At 40.5% G+C, this 16,296-nt stretch overlaps 1 protein-coding gene across 2 annotated transcripts; it reads right to left on the bottom strand.

The window, feature by feature from the left end:
* Positions 1–15,632, bottom strand: LOC124284674 (protein unc-93 homolog A-like). Of its 2 annotated transcripts, XM_046720779.1 has the most exons (5): positions 15,330–15,631; positions 6,358–8,233; positions 5,777–5,912; positions 2,133–2,264; positions 1–1,378 (listed from the first exon to the last, which is right to left on the bottom strand). In XM_046720779.1, the coding sequence occupies exons 2-5, from the start codon at positions 8,221–8,223 to the stop codon at positions 1,137–1,139; spliced, it is 2,376 nt and encodes a 791-aa protein (XP_046576735.1). In that variant the 5' UTR covers positions 8,224–8,233; positions 15,330–15,631; the 3' UTR covers positions 1–1,136. The 2 variants fall into 2 exon arrangements, with proteins under 2 accessions (XP_046576735.1, XP_046576742.1); XM_046720786.1 differs by lacking the exons at positions 1–1,378; positions 2,133–2,264 and adding an exon at positions 2,593–4,915 and having other exon boundaries at positions 15,330–15,632.
* Between the last annotated feature and the right edge of the window lie 664 nt (positions 15,633–16,296).

Below are 16,296 nucleotides of genomic sequence, written 5' to 3'. Positions count from 1 at the left end.
TTATATATATAAATATTTATTCATGAACATGTTCAAGTGTATACTTGTAACAATGCCTCGTTTCCGAGGTATATGAAGATAATGAGGTAAGTGAACGATGGGGGAGTGAAACATATCCACATTTTGGCACTGCTTGGCTCACTTGCCTAGCTTAATATGAATAGCATTATTCTATGTACATGGACAGAAGCTAAATATTAGCATAACACATGTGCCCATCATAGCACAAGATGATAGTCGAGGTATATAATAGTAAACTAAAAATTGCGTTTTCGGTGAGAAGAAAATTCAGAAAAAAGAAACTATTTATTAAAAACTGTTTAAAAATCCAAAAGGTTTAGCATATGCCTACAAATACTAACGATCACAATAAAAAATATTTTGACTGAATATATTTTGAAAGGAGTCGTGGAATATAACGTTTGACATTAGCAGTATCTGGCCACTTATCCATAGGATAAAACAAAATAACACACTTTTTAAAAGCTGATATTATATATGATTTTGCCCATGGTGAAATTGGCAATAAATATGAACAGAATGTAAACAATGAGTATTGTGTATTTGTCAGCAAGAAGTAGCACTTGGGTAACTGTCAACACTTAGTGTTGACAACATCATGTGTTGGACCCATGTCAAAAACAAAACTATTGTTCACCATGTCATGTAAATATATCAACGAAAAAAAAGTTGAAAGTTGCACCCTGTCTGGTCACAAGCCATGTTAGCACGTAAACGTGATTTCAGCGGTTAAGTGCGGTGATATACACTGACTGAGATTCCCATATATTTTAAATGTATATACAGATCTTGAAACACACCAGTCACGTTTGTTACACAGCAACAATTACATGAATATTCATATACATCTTTGACCTTTCAGCGGTCAGTCATTCGTCATTAATTTAACATTCTTATCCCGAACTATTCATTAGCATATATCCAGTCTATATCTTTGTGGACATCTGCCTCTGTCATTTATACACATCATTCGTCACAATTCGTCCATATCCTTGACCTTTCTCGGTTTCATTTATACACATCATTCTTTATACTTCGTCCCTTTCCGTAACCTTTCGGCAATGTCCGAATGACACGAGTGGTTACGACTGTTCACACACGTGGCTCAGCCACGATCACACAACCTCTGAGACAATGATCACAGTTTTGGCCCGTCGCTGCTCTTTCTTGAGCAGGTGCTCGGACAGCATGTAACACGCCATGCCGATGATGCAGACACTACCCATGATGTAGATCTTGCTGGCCATACAGAAACTTTGAGCGTAGGCGAAGGTGAGGGTGGATCCCAGGCCCTGCATGATTCTCAGGCCGGTGAAGGCGTTCTCGAATTCGTCAGGAAACAACACGCCCATCAGACCTAAATGGAGACAATAAGACAGATTGTAGATGTTGCCTTTTAAACTAGAAAGATATATTACAGTCCAAACAGGTAGCAGACCGATATCATTCACTGGTCCAGATGCCACCAAATTGTCCAACTAGAAACATGTATCATGGACCATTTTGACGTTTCTGTCCACATTCTTATTTAATCTCTCATGCAGTGCTGCCTCAAGTTTCCCTAAGCCTCTGCAGTTCCGCCTGGGAAACTATATACCCAACAGGAGACAGCTTTAGTATCATGTCTGTAGGCACCTTGATAGAAATGACAAATCTACTCCTGTTTTGTGACCTTGACACCCAAATTTCTCGAATTAGGCGTTAAAATTCATGTCTAATGTACATGGCTCTACTTAATTATTACACAAGCCATATAAGGCCGGGGGCAAGAAAAGGTTTAACACATTGTGTAGGATCGAAAGAGGTTAGCGTCACTAGTAAAGGATTCAACCACTAGTCTACCAGAGCCTCTCAGTTTTGTTTCCTTTCATGAACAGACTGATCTGTAACTGATACCATTGATGTGTAATCCCTTGGTCTAAAGTTAATGTTAAGGCTTGTGTGTAATACAGTACATAAATACATTACAACAGTGAGCAGTATCAGAATTACCCAACGGCAAATAGCAATTACAACGTGAAATTCAAGCTACCAAATGCTCATTCAGCTTTGACAATAAGCTGAGTGCAGAGGGTGGGTGATAACAACAGTTATACAACATTTTAACTTACTCTGGCTCTGTGCCAACCAGATGCCATCTGCGAAGCCCCAGAAGCCAAACAGGACAAATAGTATGACGAGAGAGTCTGGTGTCGGCGACCACAGTGACATGAAGGTCAGAAGAGCGAGGTTACAGACCACAGCTGAAAAGCGAAGATTTATAATTGAATGACACGGTTCAAAGATGCAGCCAACCCCTCACACATCCCTTATTCCAATGTAGACATGGGGAAAGAGGCGGGAGATTTTCGCAGGCAAAATACCCACTGTTAGACTATGCTAATCTTACTAGTGGTATGCAACCACGGAACCTATGTGCAATGGAGTTATCCCGCTTTTCTTTTGGGCATCGGCAAAAGCCAACCAAAAACAAGTTTGAAGAGCATGGGCGACTTAAGTGATACTGTCTTGCTGTGACAACTATCGTGTAACAAATGTAACTCCCTGAGTTAGGAATATTTTACAGGTCTTAAAAATATACTTCCACGCGACTTCCGTTTTCGATAAGGTGCACATTTTTTTGCTTTTGGTTTTCTTTGGTTTCCTAAATAAAGGTGTTTTTGAGGGAAAGAACTGAGAGCAAATTTTCGATTTACGAATGTGTCCTCAAGATTTTCTTTATGAAAAGTGATATTTGCAACATGACAAAATGGCAAAATGTCAATTATGATAAATTTTGATAGAAACCAATCACAAAATGTTGTGCATGTCATTACAAGACAAACTCAAATATTCCCTTCTCTGAATTCTCTCTATTTGCATTTTATTAGAACCGCATCAATTATGAGTTTGATCCTAATATGTACAAAACAAAGATATTCAAAACTTTTGCAATGTTATTTTGAACGTACTCTTCTTCACAAAACACTGAAGAGAGAGAGTTCGACATTGCTGCATCAGCTTCGCTTACCTTTATCACATGACAATCATGTGATACCACAAACACAGTTTTGGTTTAGTAGATAGATTTACCAATGGGGGTGGAGTGAACCTTTTGATCTGTTACAGTTTATAAAAAGGGGAAGTCAAAGTGGAAGAATTCATGTGTAAAGCAAAACTGGGACAACACTGCCCAAACTTTATTTTAAACATTTAAAGAGAGATACCAAGACTGTGTTTCTTTCTCTGAAATATGCATTTATTTGGTGCAAAAGACTCGATTTTTGATAATTTCCAGAGGTATCATTTACACAATATTCATCGAAAGTGGTATCAAAGTTCCCGAACTATTAACTGGATTTCTTTTGCACCAAATATACATGAAATGTACAATGCCATTGATTTTTCAAAATTTGGAAGCTTTGTTACCAGGAAACAATCATAAATGTTTCTGAAAAACTGTCGTTATTGCATTATACATCTCATGAGGATGGCAAAATACACATTCTTGCAGACTGAAAATCCTAAAGAGATATGGGTTAGATGGCCAAATGCAGTTAGGTTGGGATGAAATGAGCTTTTAAATGAGTTTTGTTACTTTATTTATACATTATTTAAATACTTACCTCATATCGCCATGGGGAACATCGACAGTGTTATTGTTCATAGAGTGTACCTTTGTTTACAAATACACTTTATATGCATGCCTAACTTCAGTACCAATTAGAACCAAGTTAATGGATATTGTCAGAATTCGTTGCTTCATCAACAAGCATAACTTTAGGTTTCCAGTTTGCAAGAATCATTAAGTATGTAAACATACATTGTTCTCATGGGCTCGCCTGTATCTATAGTCAATTTCAGGAAGTTGTAGACTATATATCAAGGTTTTATATTTTATAAAAGAAATGATCGTTGAATTAATGAATTTGTATGGTTTAAAGAAACGAAAATTTGAAAATGAATACGATTTAAAATATTGCACTTGTTACTTGAACTGGGATAGGGATAAAACAATACATATTACGGTGCAACCACACACTGCTTCTGAGAATATCTACAAGTTGCTGAAATGGACTATAGTATTTTAGGCAGATCGTAAGTGACGGGGAGCGTAGTACACGCAACGCATCGGACTAAGCGGCAGAAGATTCAGTTCCCAAACGAATAACGATTAAACCTTTCATGTCCAGATTTGTCTAAGGAAGAACGTGGCAAAGTTTCTATTTGAAATTCCGGAAAATAATACAGAAGCATTCTCACAAAAAATTAACATTTTGGAGTTTGAAAATATTTCAGTTTAGAACAAGATTGTAATTTTGTTGAATCTTCTGTTGCCTAGCAGAGGCGTGAGGGTGGTTCGATGCAGGAAGTACTGTGGAAGGATACGCCCATGCGCATGCCGAGAGTGATTTCGCGTAGAAAAGCAGAACTTGTTATTCCTCCATTGCTTGAATTTTGATAGTCGCCAAAAGGATGCATCTACATTCCCAGAAATTGGGGAATGACAAGCCTATACAAACTAACACAATGTATTGCCTCTTCGCCCAAATCCACAGAAACATTGGGATGTGCGATCCGGGTGACCTGTCAGAACACACTTCAAAAGCAAGCACGTGACTACCTGGCACCTTACCGTCTCTTCTCCTGGGCATGTCTGCGCATGCCCATTACTTACCAATCACCAACATCGTTACATCGGAACACCATCCCCTCAGACAGACGTCTATGGTCATTGGTCAGCATTGTCATCGTATGGGTAGCTTTCTATAACGTCATATCAGATCAACAATGCTGGATGGAACTGACTATTTGCCAAGCTGGCAAGTCGAAGTCTTGGGAGACTGCATTCTTACTATGGTGGCTTCTTTGGTCTGCCACTTGTGGTGTAAAACCACAGTTAAAACTCATGGTACTGAAATAGAATCAGGCAAATGGAAGTTCAGAAAAAGGAAATATAGATCGCGAGTCCGCCAGCCCAAGCAAGTGGACTCAATCTGGTGATGTTCGGCCATGTTGGCGGCCATTAAGAATCATCACCGACAAGGTTCAGCAAGGCTGTTATAACTGTGATGCAGAGAGGGAGGAACAAGTACACCAACAACGGGTTTATTATCTCATATTCACCGGCAGTATAGTTAATACAACTCTTACTGTCTAGATTTGTGGAGATGGCATCATGGTTCCTAGATTCGTTTATTTTCATATTCATCACGAAAAATAGATTCATGAGTAAAAATTTACATGGTGGTCAAGAAAAATAATAATGATTTAAAATACAGGTACAATTTTTTTTATGGCGCCTGCTTTCAATTAATAAAAAACATTATTTTGGGCAACAGAATTTAGAACCTGTCCGTTTTTATTCAAGGTCGAAATCTGGACAGGTTTCAATAGTTCCCTGCAAGATTCCCCCTCTCTAGCAACAACAGACGGGAATAAAAGCTTATAATTAAGATATATTTAATCTACATTAACACTGACAGCCATATATACCCATGATAATAATTCAAATAATCCCTACATACATTTATATGAGTCTATGTAAAGGGATGTAAATAATTAGTACCATGGGTATATAAAGCATTAACTATATCATTCTCATTAAAGTGATTACTTTAAGAAAATTAAAATAGTATACGTACATATTACTGATACGTATTGAGAATGATATTTAGGTACGTTATCGATATATATTAATGCAACTCTACTTTTAACGTACTACAAACTATATCATTTTTTGTTACAAAAGGTAGCATCAATAGTAGAAACAAACCTATAGCAATCAGCACAATCCTTCCCATGTATTTGCACAACCATCCACTAAGGTAAGCGCTGACACTTGCGGACACGCCCATGCAGATCATCATGTAGCCGACCATGTGCACGCCGATGGGACACGTCACGAAGGCCTGGAATAAATAATGTTCTTTATAATATTGTTCATAAAAGTTTCCATCAGGTCGACTAAGAAAAGCCTCATAATCCTAGTTCGATCAACATTAGACAAAGGACTGACCATGGGGTTACGTAAACATTCTCATAATCTTGGTTCCAGGAACAAAGGACTGATGATGTGAGAAGAGATGATGGCCATGGGACCTATCGGAGCTTCAGATAAATCTCGTGACTGCTCAATAGGCCAGGTATCAGAAACAAGGTGCCCGTATTACTCATTCACTGAGGATTGTTTAATTCTCGGGTTTATGGCGTGTCCTTGGCTATGTAAAACAATGCCCAATGTAGCAGGTTATTTGACAAAGATCACGCTGCCAACATTTTCGTCTGTTATTGGTAACATTCAGTAATGAAAACTACGAATTGTATCAATTAATGCAGCATTATATCAACACGCACCTTTGTAATCTCAGCAGTAGCGAATCCTTGTTCCATGGCGCCGAAGAGCAGGAGAGGACAGAGGAGCACGAACTTCCGGTTCACGATGAACTTTCCAAGGGAGACCATCTGTGATTTGACCATGCCGCAGGTCATGACGGTGGAGAAGAGGCGGCTGTTGAGGGGCTCCAGAAGGAAGAGGACGAACAGGAGGGCTAAAAGCATGCAGCCAAGGTAGATACCGAACAACAGGTACTTGGCAAAGTCGCTGACTGTAGTTCCGGAGTTGCTGATGGTGTAGTGGTGGCAGTAATTGGACCCGCATATTGAGAAGTTGGAGGAGGAGTCAATATCACCGAATGATGTGGAGTTGACCATAGGGTTACTGGATATGGAATACATGTAATCTGATAGATTCTGTGCAGGAATGATTACGCTTTCGTTTGATGTTGTCACATTGGAAACGTCAACGGGGTTTGCGTATGTGAGGACAAGAGATGCGATGAGGTTGCCAAAGACCATGTAGATTTGGTACAACAGACAAAAGATGCCAAAGAATCGATTCAGAACGCTTTCATAATCTTGCTTCCTTTTCTCCGAGTAGCCCTTGGCCAGGAATGTAATGTAGGTGCTCATGGCGTTCCACATGATTGCGGTGCTGATGCCCTGCAGGAATGAGATGGGACCCATCAGCCACATGACTGGGTAGAAGTTAGCAGCAATGAACAGGACGTGTGGGAAGAGAGAAGCCAGGAGGGACTTATAGGGATCAAAGTTCTGCACAATGAACGGACTGAAGATGCTTCCAAGCATGAAACCCAAGCAGCTGACAGCAAGAGACGTGATGCCAACGCCACCTTCATGGTTGATGCTGCTCTGTAGGTTCCTTAGAGAACCGCACGCGATGAACACCATAGTGTTGCAAATGCTGAGAGCGAGGAGGTTGCGTGTGTGGCGCCCGCTGGGTACGATGTTGTGGTCGACGACGTCATCAGGATCCTTCTCTTCATCTGGAGGTAACTTCGACACGTCTTTGTAACTTCCTGGCAGAAGGAGAGAGCTAGCCACCCGCTCGTCCTGAAGGTACTTAAGAGCCTTTTGACACGCAAAGCTGAGATTACTGGTACTGGACAGTTCTCGTTGAGACGAGAAGTAACCTGGATGTTCAATACGGCCTATGATAGGTGCATCCACTTCTTTTGCAAAGCTCCACATGCTCTCAGTTCTGTTTAGCAGTAACTGGCTACAGGAGACATCAGATGTTACAGAGTTTATGTAATTTTTGTTCTCGAAACAATCAGGTATATCTATCACAGCTTCGCTTTCTGAGATCTTTGAGACGTTTAACAATGACCTTCTCTGGTCTGATGTCGACTGTTCATGGGTGGGGGAGTCGTGTTCACTGGTTTCTTTCACCTTGTGCTTTGCTGGAAGCAGGAATTTAGAACTGTCGGTGCTACACAAGGAGTCCGTGTAATCACTATTACTGTAGGTGTCGCTGCAGGACGACAAAGAGTCTGATCGAAGTTCACTTGTGGATTGCCCGAAGTTGTTCCCTGAATCATAATCACAAATTCTGTCTCCAGTGAACACGAAATCATCACCCTCGTTGTTGTTTCCTGTTAAGCAGGCTATAGATACAATTGGATAGTCATTGTCCGTGGCGGAACTGGGAACCGTCTCTTGGGCAGAAGTGTACATGGTCAATTGGTCACAAGGAATGCTTGTCACGGGGTAGTTGTCCACATCCATGCGTGTTCCGAGCAAGGCTTGACTAACATTTCCAGCGTCAGGAGGTGGGTCTTCCAGTAATTTCCCGTTGTCAAGGAGACCAATACCAGGATGCGAAGACTGAGAGTGAACTTCGCAGGGCTGTTCAGCAACCATACTGAAAAAGCTGCAACAAAGGAAACAGTGTTTAGGGAAATATTACATGACTCTCGATGTTGTAACCTTCACCTGTTACCTATTTCTGAGTACAAGTTACCCTACAAAAGATGTTTTTTGGCCAAGGGTTTAATAAAAGTATTTCAATTAGGATAGGAACCGTATAGCATAGCATTTTGGTCCGTCATGTCTACTGTATGACAGAATGGTGGCTTGAATTTTTTATGCCTTGGCTTTCACTCTATGTGGAAGAAAGAAAGACCACAAAACAGATACAATACGGTAACTCTTTGTTATTATATATGCTGCTATAGTACATAGTATTATAGTATATATCACTGCCAAGGAACAGTTTCTTCCGGGCCTGATACATGAGTGGGTAGGTACGGTTTTACGCCGCGTTTTTAGGTCGGGTGGGATGAGGGCCAGAGACACTAAAAATGGGCTTCATACATTGTACCTGTGTGGAATCGAACTCGGGTCTTCGGCGAGACAAACAAACACTTTAATAACGAGGCTACCCCACCGCTCTGGACCTAATGCATATGTCCTTTTGTATGACCAAATCAATATCGCGTTTGATATCTAGAATGCGCAGCTGGACCACCTCTGTAATACAGTGGATACAGCGTTAGCCGGGAGAGCGGAAAGTCGGTGGTTCGATACCTGACCGCGTGAAAGTATTTAAACACATGTTAAAAGATGGTACTTGTAGTTACCCTGTTTGACTTCTAATCAGAGAACGCTTGGACAAGCCAAATCATTTTCGGTAGGACCATTTTAACAGAGTGATCGGGGTCAGAGGGCTCTCTCTCTCGCGCACGCGTCTTGATCAAAATATTCGAGTGTCTCCCGCGGATATTCAGTCATGTGATTCTCGCCCAAACTATTTCCCCAGCTGCCACAAACCACTGAACTCACGATCAGCTGCACTGTGACCTGACCTACATCCGGTTACCGAGTATAAACACAAGACACGTGGACAGGAGAAGGCCGTGTTTAAATAACCAGCCAATCAGAACACAGGAAACTGATCCACCGCGCCCTGCACAGCATTCGTTTCTTTGTTCGTGAGGACGTCAGCCTCGAACTCACACTGCAGTGCGGTCGTTCAGACTTAACAATATGTCATATGTGAACGATCCACAACCAGAGGTTGGATGAAGTACTAATATTGACGTGAAAATTACCTATACATATATTTGAAATGTTAGCCCCTGAATATATGCTTGTCGGTGTAGGAATGACATGCATTTTGAGCATGAGATCTGCGCATGCCATTGCGAAAGAAAGCAAAAAAAACCCACTGCTATATGTTCTGTGTGATTTATTTTATGTAACTTGAAATACTTGCTTATGGCAGTATATTAATAGCACATATCCTGTTCAAAACAGTCAGTGAATGGTCCAATATTTACCTTTTCTATTTTAGAAATATTCTGATGCAATACATGCCATTGTGAAACAAGGAAACAAAAAACTGATATGCGTTTCGGCGGAGGTAGTGACTCATGGCTGTTATATTTATCTAGCGTGAGGTAATGGCTTTTAGCAGACATTATACTGTATCACTGAAAAGAAATCGAAGAGAGCAAAGTCGAAAGAGCCGGGACCTAGTCTGCCTCACAGTCCATGAAGCGCATTATCTTCTCTTTTGACTAGCCCTTTCTGCAACGCTAAAGCCTTAAATGAAGCAAGTCTAGATTTTCTCTTGTTCCAAATCCCCTTTCTCACTGGGGTTCCTTTCAATTTGAACAGAATTATTTGTTACTATCAAAATTATATATATTTAGAGATTGAGCGTTAGTGTACCGGGACCCTGATGTGTAGGCTTGCTCCAAGGCTGTACTGAATGTAGACTAAGGCTTAGTCTCTGAATATATATAATTTTGATAGTAACAAACAAGCCTAATTATATTGAAAGGGAGTCCTAGGGAGACCAGAGATTCTGAACCTGAGGAAATCTAGACTTGCTTTATTTAGGGCTTGGCAGTAGGGAAATTAATGTGGTTCAGGGACTGTGAGACAGACTTTACTGAATGCTGAGTCCATGCATGTATAGTACTTCTATCCTTCGAAGCGGCAAGTCTAGATAAGCGGACAGTGCACTTAAGGACCCCAGTCTGTTATATATAAATTGTTTAGAAATTATTATTCAAACTATTAATCGTTACCTTAGAGACTTGTGCAAGTCTACCGGATGTGATACATATGATGTGTACCCTGTCTTTGATACAGCGACACCAGGTCGTGCTGGTGTCATGGTGACATCTGTTGTTTAACAGCTACCGAAATCAATACGTATCTAGTCCTCTACACACGGCCATAACAGAGCAGATATTGTTCCAGCACTTAACATATCTGCGCAATGAACAACATAGCGAGATTACTGTATCGATCTATGCTGTGTCTATATAATCGTGGTCCCCATGAAATACTGCGTTAGACGTGGGATGCAACAACAGATTATTAATTCTATCTCTGCGTATGGATATGTTATACATTATACATGTCTGAACCAATAGCATTACCGGGATGAAACACGGGAGTTACGCGTCATATCATCTCAGTAGGCTATATATAGCCCTATAATACCTTCATGGTCCTGGACTTTACAAATAGTCAGGTATACAAATACATCCTTCACCAACGTTGCTAAGTAAGTGTTGTTATCTTGAGCGCAACGTTGAACCCAGTTTCTGATTTTGCATACACAAAAAACATGTATAGTCAGGTTTTGTCACCTACCATACATAGTGGTTATCAAGTGTTATGAATAATTTGATTAATAGACGGGACCAAGTCGAGCCTAGCTACAACTGTCGAAGTGACAACTCGCAAGGCGTGATTGCCAGAAACTGACGACGATGATGTATCGCTCGTGCCAAGATAGATATGATGAGTACCGGAGTCTTAGCACAGGATTACTGTAAATTCCTGTGCAAGATTCCGCATTACTGTAAATTCCTGTGCAAGATTCCGCATTACTGTGCGCGTGAACAAACAACTGGCAATAATCACTCAAAGCCTGAACACCATCAGCGACCGAGGTTGAATTAGCATGGAACCAGACTTCAAACAGCGCGTGTATGGCGGAATGATCGAAATGCGACTCCTCAAGTCACGGTGTGGGGTTAAGGTTACTGATGTGAGCCCTGGCCAGACGCTTAGACGGTTTAAGGAGTCAATGAATTTTGTACTTGCACAGCATCAGCAAGTTTGCAGCGTATGACAGACCCGGCGACTAACATAATGGTTTAACGTCACCGGTAGCAATCTTGAATATCTGCCTGTATGGCACAGTAACTGCCGATCGGCACAAACTTGAAATGCAAATTATCGCGAGATAGGATATAAAACATGGGCACTAGACATTTTCGATTTAAACAGAACAATCACCAAGGAAACACGATCAGCTGGGACTGTATCGATCATGGTGTATTTATAGTTTCATGGCAGGCGTGTATTGCAATGAAGTCGAATATTGCCAAGTCAGCAATTTCGCAGCACAACATATAAAACGCAGGCCTTTACCTAAGAATCATTCTCAGTAACGATGGTAAATAAATACATCGACTTGAGCTCAGGAGACTTTGGGGAATATTCACTGACAGATCAAAACGAGCGGCCATAACACCAGCATTGGTCTGAACAGTATTCGCCCTCAAACAACTAGGCGCCCGGCTTGAAGGTCACCGCTCTTCTAGAACACTGAGGGCATTTATTATAATACTTAATGGGATATGTATTGATCCACCGTTGTTTTAGCTGACGTAATTGAATTGTGAGCATTTGTTCGCCATTTTTTTAAGACGAAAGTTTTATTTGATTTCCCACAAGAACAATTCCTTATTAATGTCGTATTATGAGCACCACAACCACTCTGATACATGTAGTTCTTGGGTGGGAAGTGAACAGCAGATTCCAAGGAATAGATGATCAGTAACTTAAAGGACAACAAATCCTGTTATGTCTTGACTGGAGAGCTACAGCAACTAGTGAATAATGGGGTCGCCTTTGGTAAAATAACACAAAAGGACTTAGGTGTTCAACATGATCTGTAATGTGAGACCTCGTCCATCAGTGTCATGTTTTACAGAGAAAAACTAAAACCAAAACACGTTGTCATGACAATAGACTTGAAGTGACTCATCAATTGTCAGGGGGAGGCTGTGTAAAAACTGCATAAGGGTTATAACACTTCATCCTTAGAATAAACGTCTCTTGGATTTGTCCGTTTGAAATGTTTCTTTCTAAATGGTCATTTCTAACAAACTTTGATGATTTAACCAACCGCGTTTGTTCCGTGGAAAACAAAATCAAGTGAGGAGCACTTGCCATTTTTATCACCGTGGAGTTATTTCTAAGTGTTTACTTAAACTACACTATCCTTCACAGTTTAAACGCCTGTTTCGTAGTCAAGTCATTATGCAGGCTACAGGTTATTATGTAAATGATCGCAGCGTAACGCTTCGTGACTTTACCCAATATCCAGAATATTTACACAGAAAGGCTTTGAGGTCAAAGATTTGCTTTCGTAGTCCGTGGTGGACAAACCACAAGCCTTGCGTATGTCTTTTACGTCCTATGGAATCGGCTGATATTCCAAAGCGTTTTTTATCCATACACAGAAATAAACGACCTTTTCCATGTTTATACTATACTAATGCTTAGTCTCTGAATATATATAATTTTGATTGTAACAAATAAAACCATTTAAATTGAAAAGGAGCCCCAGGGAGACCAGAGAACCTGTGGAAATCTAGGCTGTAATAAAAATAATATGGTTCAGGGACTGTGAGACAGACAATGTTTATAACTATATTCATAACTCCCGATATTCATAACCCCATGGCCAAACAGATTTCACGCTTGACGCACCAATCAAGCTTAACAGTCCAGCAGGAATGAAAAAAACCAATTGATCACATTGTGGCACGACGTGATAATCACTTATATAGATCAGGCAGCTGACCAGAGGGTCAAAAGGGTATAAGCCTAAGACCAGGCCCGATCTATTGAATGTTTCTGTAGACACTGTTACAGTTCAGAGATTAACGGAAACACTTTCTGATTGGGCAATGCTCGACTGCTGTTCTGGTTGTGAATACGGGTACATATGTAACTACCATATCGACCTGTTGGCCGCTGACCTGCCTAGTCTGTCGGGGCATTGGTTTATCAGAATGGTTCCCTTATGCGTTTAAGAAACGTCTTACCAGAGTTTGGTCCCGAGGATTATCGACATTCTTTTATTCTCATAACATGGGGCGTGGTGCGTGCATGTTAGTCTGTCTCACGGTCCCTGAATCGCATTATTTTCGCTTCTGCTTATCCCTCCCTGCAAGGCTAAAGCCCTAAATGAAGCAAGTCTAGATTACCTTAGGTTCAATTTCCCATCTGACTGGGGCTCCATTTCAATTTAAATGGGTTTATTTGTTACTATCCAAATTATGTTTATCCAGAGACTAAGCGTTAGTGTAAGGTGGTGTATATGTAAAGAACCAGTTCCATTTTGGTCTTCCAGGACCAGGGAGGAAAGGCGGCATACTGCTGATGCATAATCCTCACGAGTGGCAGCCAGACCAAACACTGACTGACTGACTGAGCTTAGTTTTACGCCGCTTTTAGCAATATTCCAGCAATATAGCGGCGGGGGGACACCAGAAATGGGCTTAAAACATTGTGCCCATGTGGGGAATCGAACCCGGGTCTTCGGCGAGACGAGCCAATGCTTTAACCACTAGGCTACCCCACCGCCCCCAGACCAAACACAAAGTATATTAAACCTAAACATGTATATAACATTATTTCGATTCCGAATTCGGTTTTGCAGCAAACACTATGTATGCAAGTAGAATTTTATCGGTGGAGGGTTGGACAAAGGTCTCCTTGTGTAAATTTGCTGATAAAAGTAAAAACATCCTCCAGCTCCTAATGCTATAATAGATGATCACGTGACACTACTTTTCAGTGATATCAGTTGAAAAACAGACACCAATGAAACAGTTCCCCCTTCATTCGCCAGGCTGAATATGTTTGCGAAGCGGAAGACTTCACTCGATGGAGTTTTTCACTGCAGCGATTCAACATGGCGGCTTCTAGCATGGCTTTCATTGTCCTTGAGGTCATACGAGCGAGGAAAACATCCTTAACTATGGTACTTATTGACCTAAACAGCATATTTTTCTGTAATTGTTTAAGTTAACGTACATGACAGAAAAAGACGTTTAGGTTTATATCGGGGTCGTGGTTGTAATCGTTAAAAGGCACATGGCGTCTCAAACCTTTTGTAAACAATGTGACACCTGCGAAATATATTTCGACATTTAACAATTTATATCATGACCTTACTGGTTTGTAAACTATGCTATGCAGTGGACAATGAGGCCTAAAGTCGTGACGTTTCAGCCACTGTTTCAAATAAACGTAGAAGATCGTTGTATGATATAGTCATTTAGTTCATGGCTGTCTCCATTGTTTAGTAAGCGAAACGATTTTAGTCTAGACACTGTGATTTGTATATATGGTTGGATGTAATGACACATAGATGTATATAGAAGCCATGCTGTTTAACTGTTTGTGTACCAGACCAACAAAAGCCATTGTCACAGCTCTGACAATGATACTATGATAAGACATTAGATAAAACTGCAACGAGACACGAGTACATATCCTTTTTGCATCACGGAATTTATCCGATGTTTTTCATTTTTCTTGCCTCATGACATGACTGTGAACATACATCAATATCTATATTTCTCAATTACAACAAATATATCTTTTGTTAGACGCGTCATTGTCAGTCGTACAACACACTTAAAAAGATCGTCACAATGTCGACAATTAATTAAACCATGTCTTTTTTATTATAATTAAAGCAATTACCAAAGACATTTTAAACAATAAAAGGCAGAGGATCTAGTTCAGTCCAGTTCTTGCCGGCCGAGCAGCGGTGAGCAATCGATCGTCTGCTCCAGCGAACGCAGACGATGCCGGCTCGGTAGAAATGCGAGACGCGATGTATGGCGTATAATTAAACATGAAAAAGAACATGATTGGAATATATCACTCATATATTGTATATGGGTTTGTGGCAACCTTACCTTGTGGTGGAATGAAAGAACGAAGTAGCTTTGAGTTGGTGACTATTTCTCACAGTATACCGCGGCGTCTGTGGTAACGCAGAAAGGCGATTCTATCGCTCCTTTTATACAAGGCTCCGGTGGCCGATCGCATCAAAGTGGAGGAAAAGTCGGAATATTTAGAAACAGATGTCGTGACAGCTGCAAAACATCTCGTCGGGGAACTCTAGGATGTAATTCTTCCTCTATGTGCAGATCTTTAATCAAATAATGTCATTTTCGTCATTCCAATTAAGGCTTTGTTCTTATACCGACACGATGTCGGAGAACCAGACACCCCTTCAGTGAAAATAAACTGTTCCACTAATCTTCTCACAGGAGAGTCACATGACCAAGCGCGACCACATTCATCGTCCAGTCGCTCGGTTTAGAAATTCTAAGAGTAAGTATTCATTAAGGTTGGAAATATCCATGGGAAAGGACGATGTAGAGTGTAATAGGTTCGAGTAGAACGCAGCAGTATTTTTTTTATACAGGAGTACAAATTGAATTTGAAAACCGCAATGTCACTAAAGGATAATGTTTCTTTTTAAACTGTATTCTCTGATGATCCCCGTACAATCCCGCCCATTGTAATTTACAGTACTTGCTCAATGCGGGTTTCTCGGAAACAAGATTTCTTGATCTAAACAGGATAGGCATTAGTAATAATCGGGATGGAATAATTCAGTTTCATTTCATTTATTCGTGTATCACCACCGTTGGAATTACAAGAGCACATTTTTAGCAGTTACCAAGCCATAAATAGTGCGATAACAAAGGTCCTGACATTTTACAATTATTTGTCAAGGAATGACGCAATAATGTCAGACATGTTTGTATCATGGACACTGTGATGATATCTCGGAAAAATGATTTCTTGTATCTACACAGGATAGTCATTAGTAATAATCGAGATGGAATATATTTAGATCTGGATCTATTACAA

The sequence above is a fragment of the Haliotis rubra genome, unplaced genomic scaffold, assembly GCF_003918875.1.
Source record: "Haliotis rubra isolate DU_JTF1 unplaced genomic scaffold, ASM391887v1 Scf11, whole genome shotgun sequence".
NCBI lineage: Eukaryota > Metazoa > Mollusca > Gastropoda > Lepetellida > Haliotidae > Haliotis > Haliotis rubra.
The sequence above is the reverse complement of the archived record's forward strand: the minus strand, read 5'-3'. Positions and strand labels throughout refer to the sequence as shown.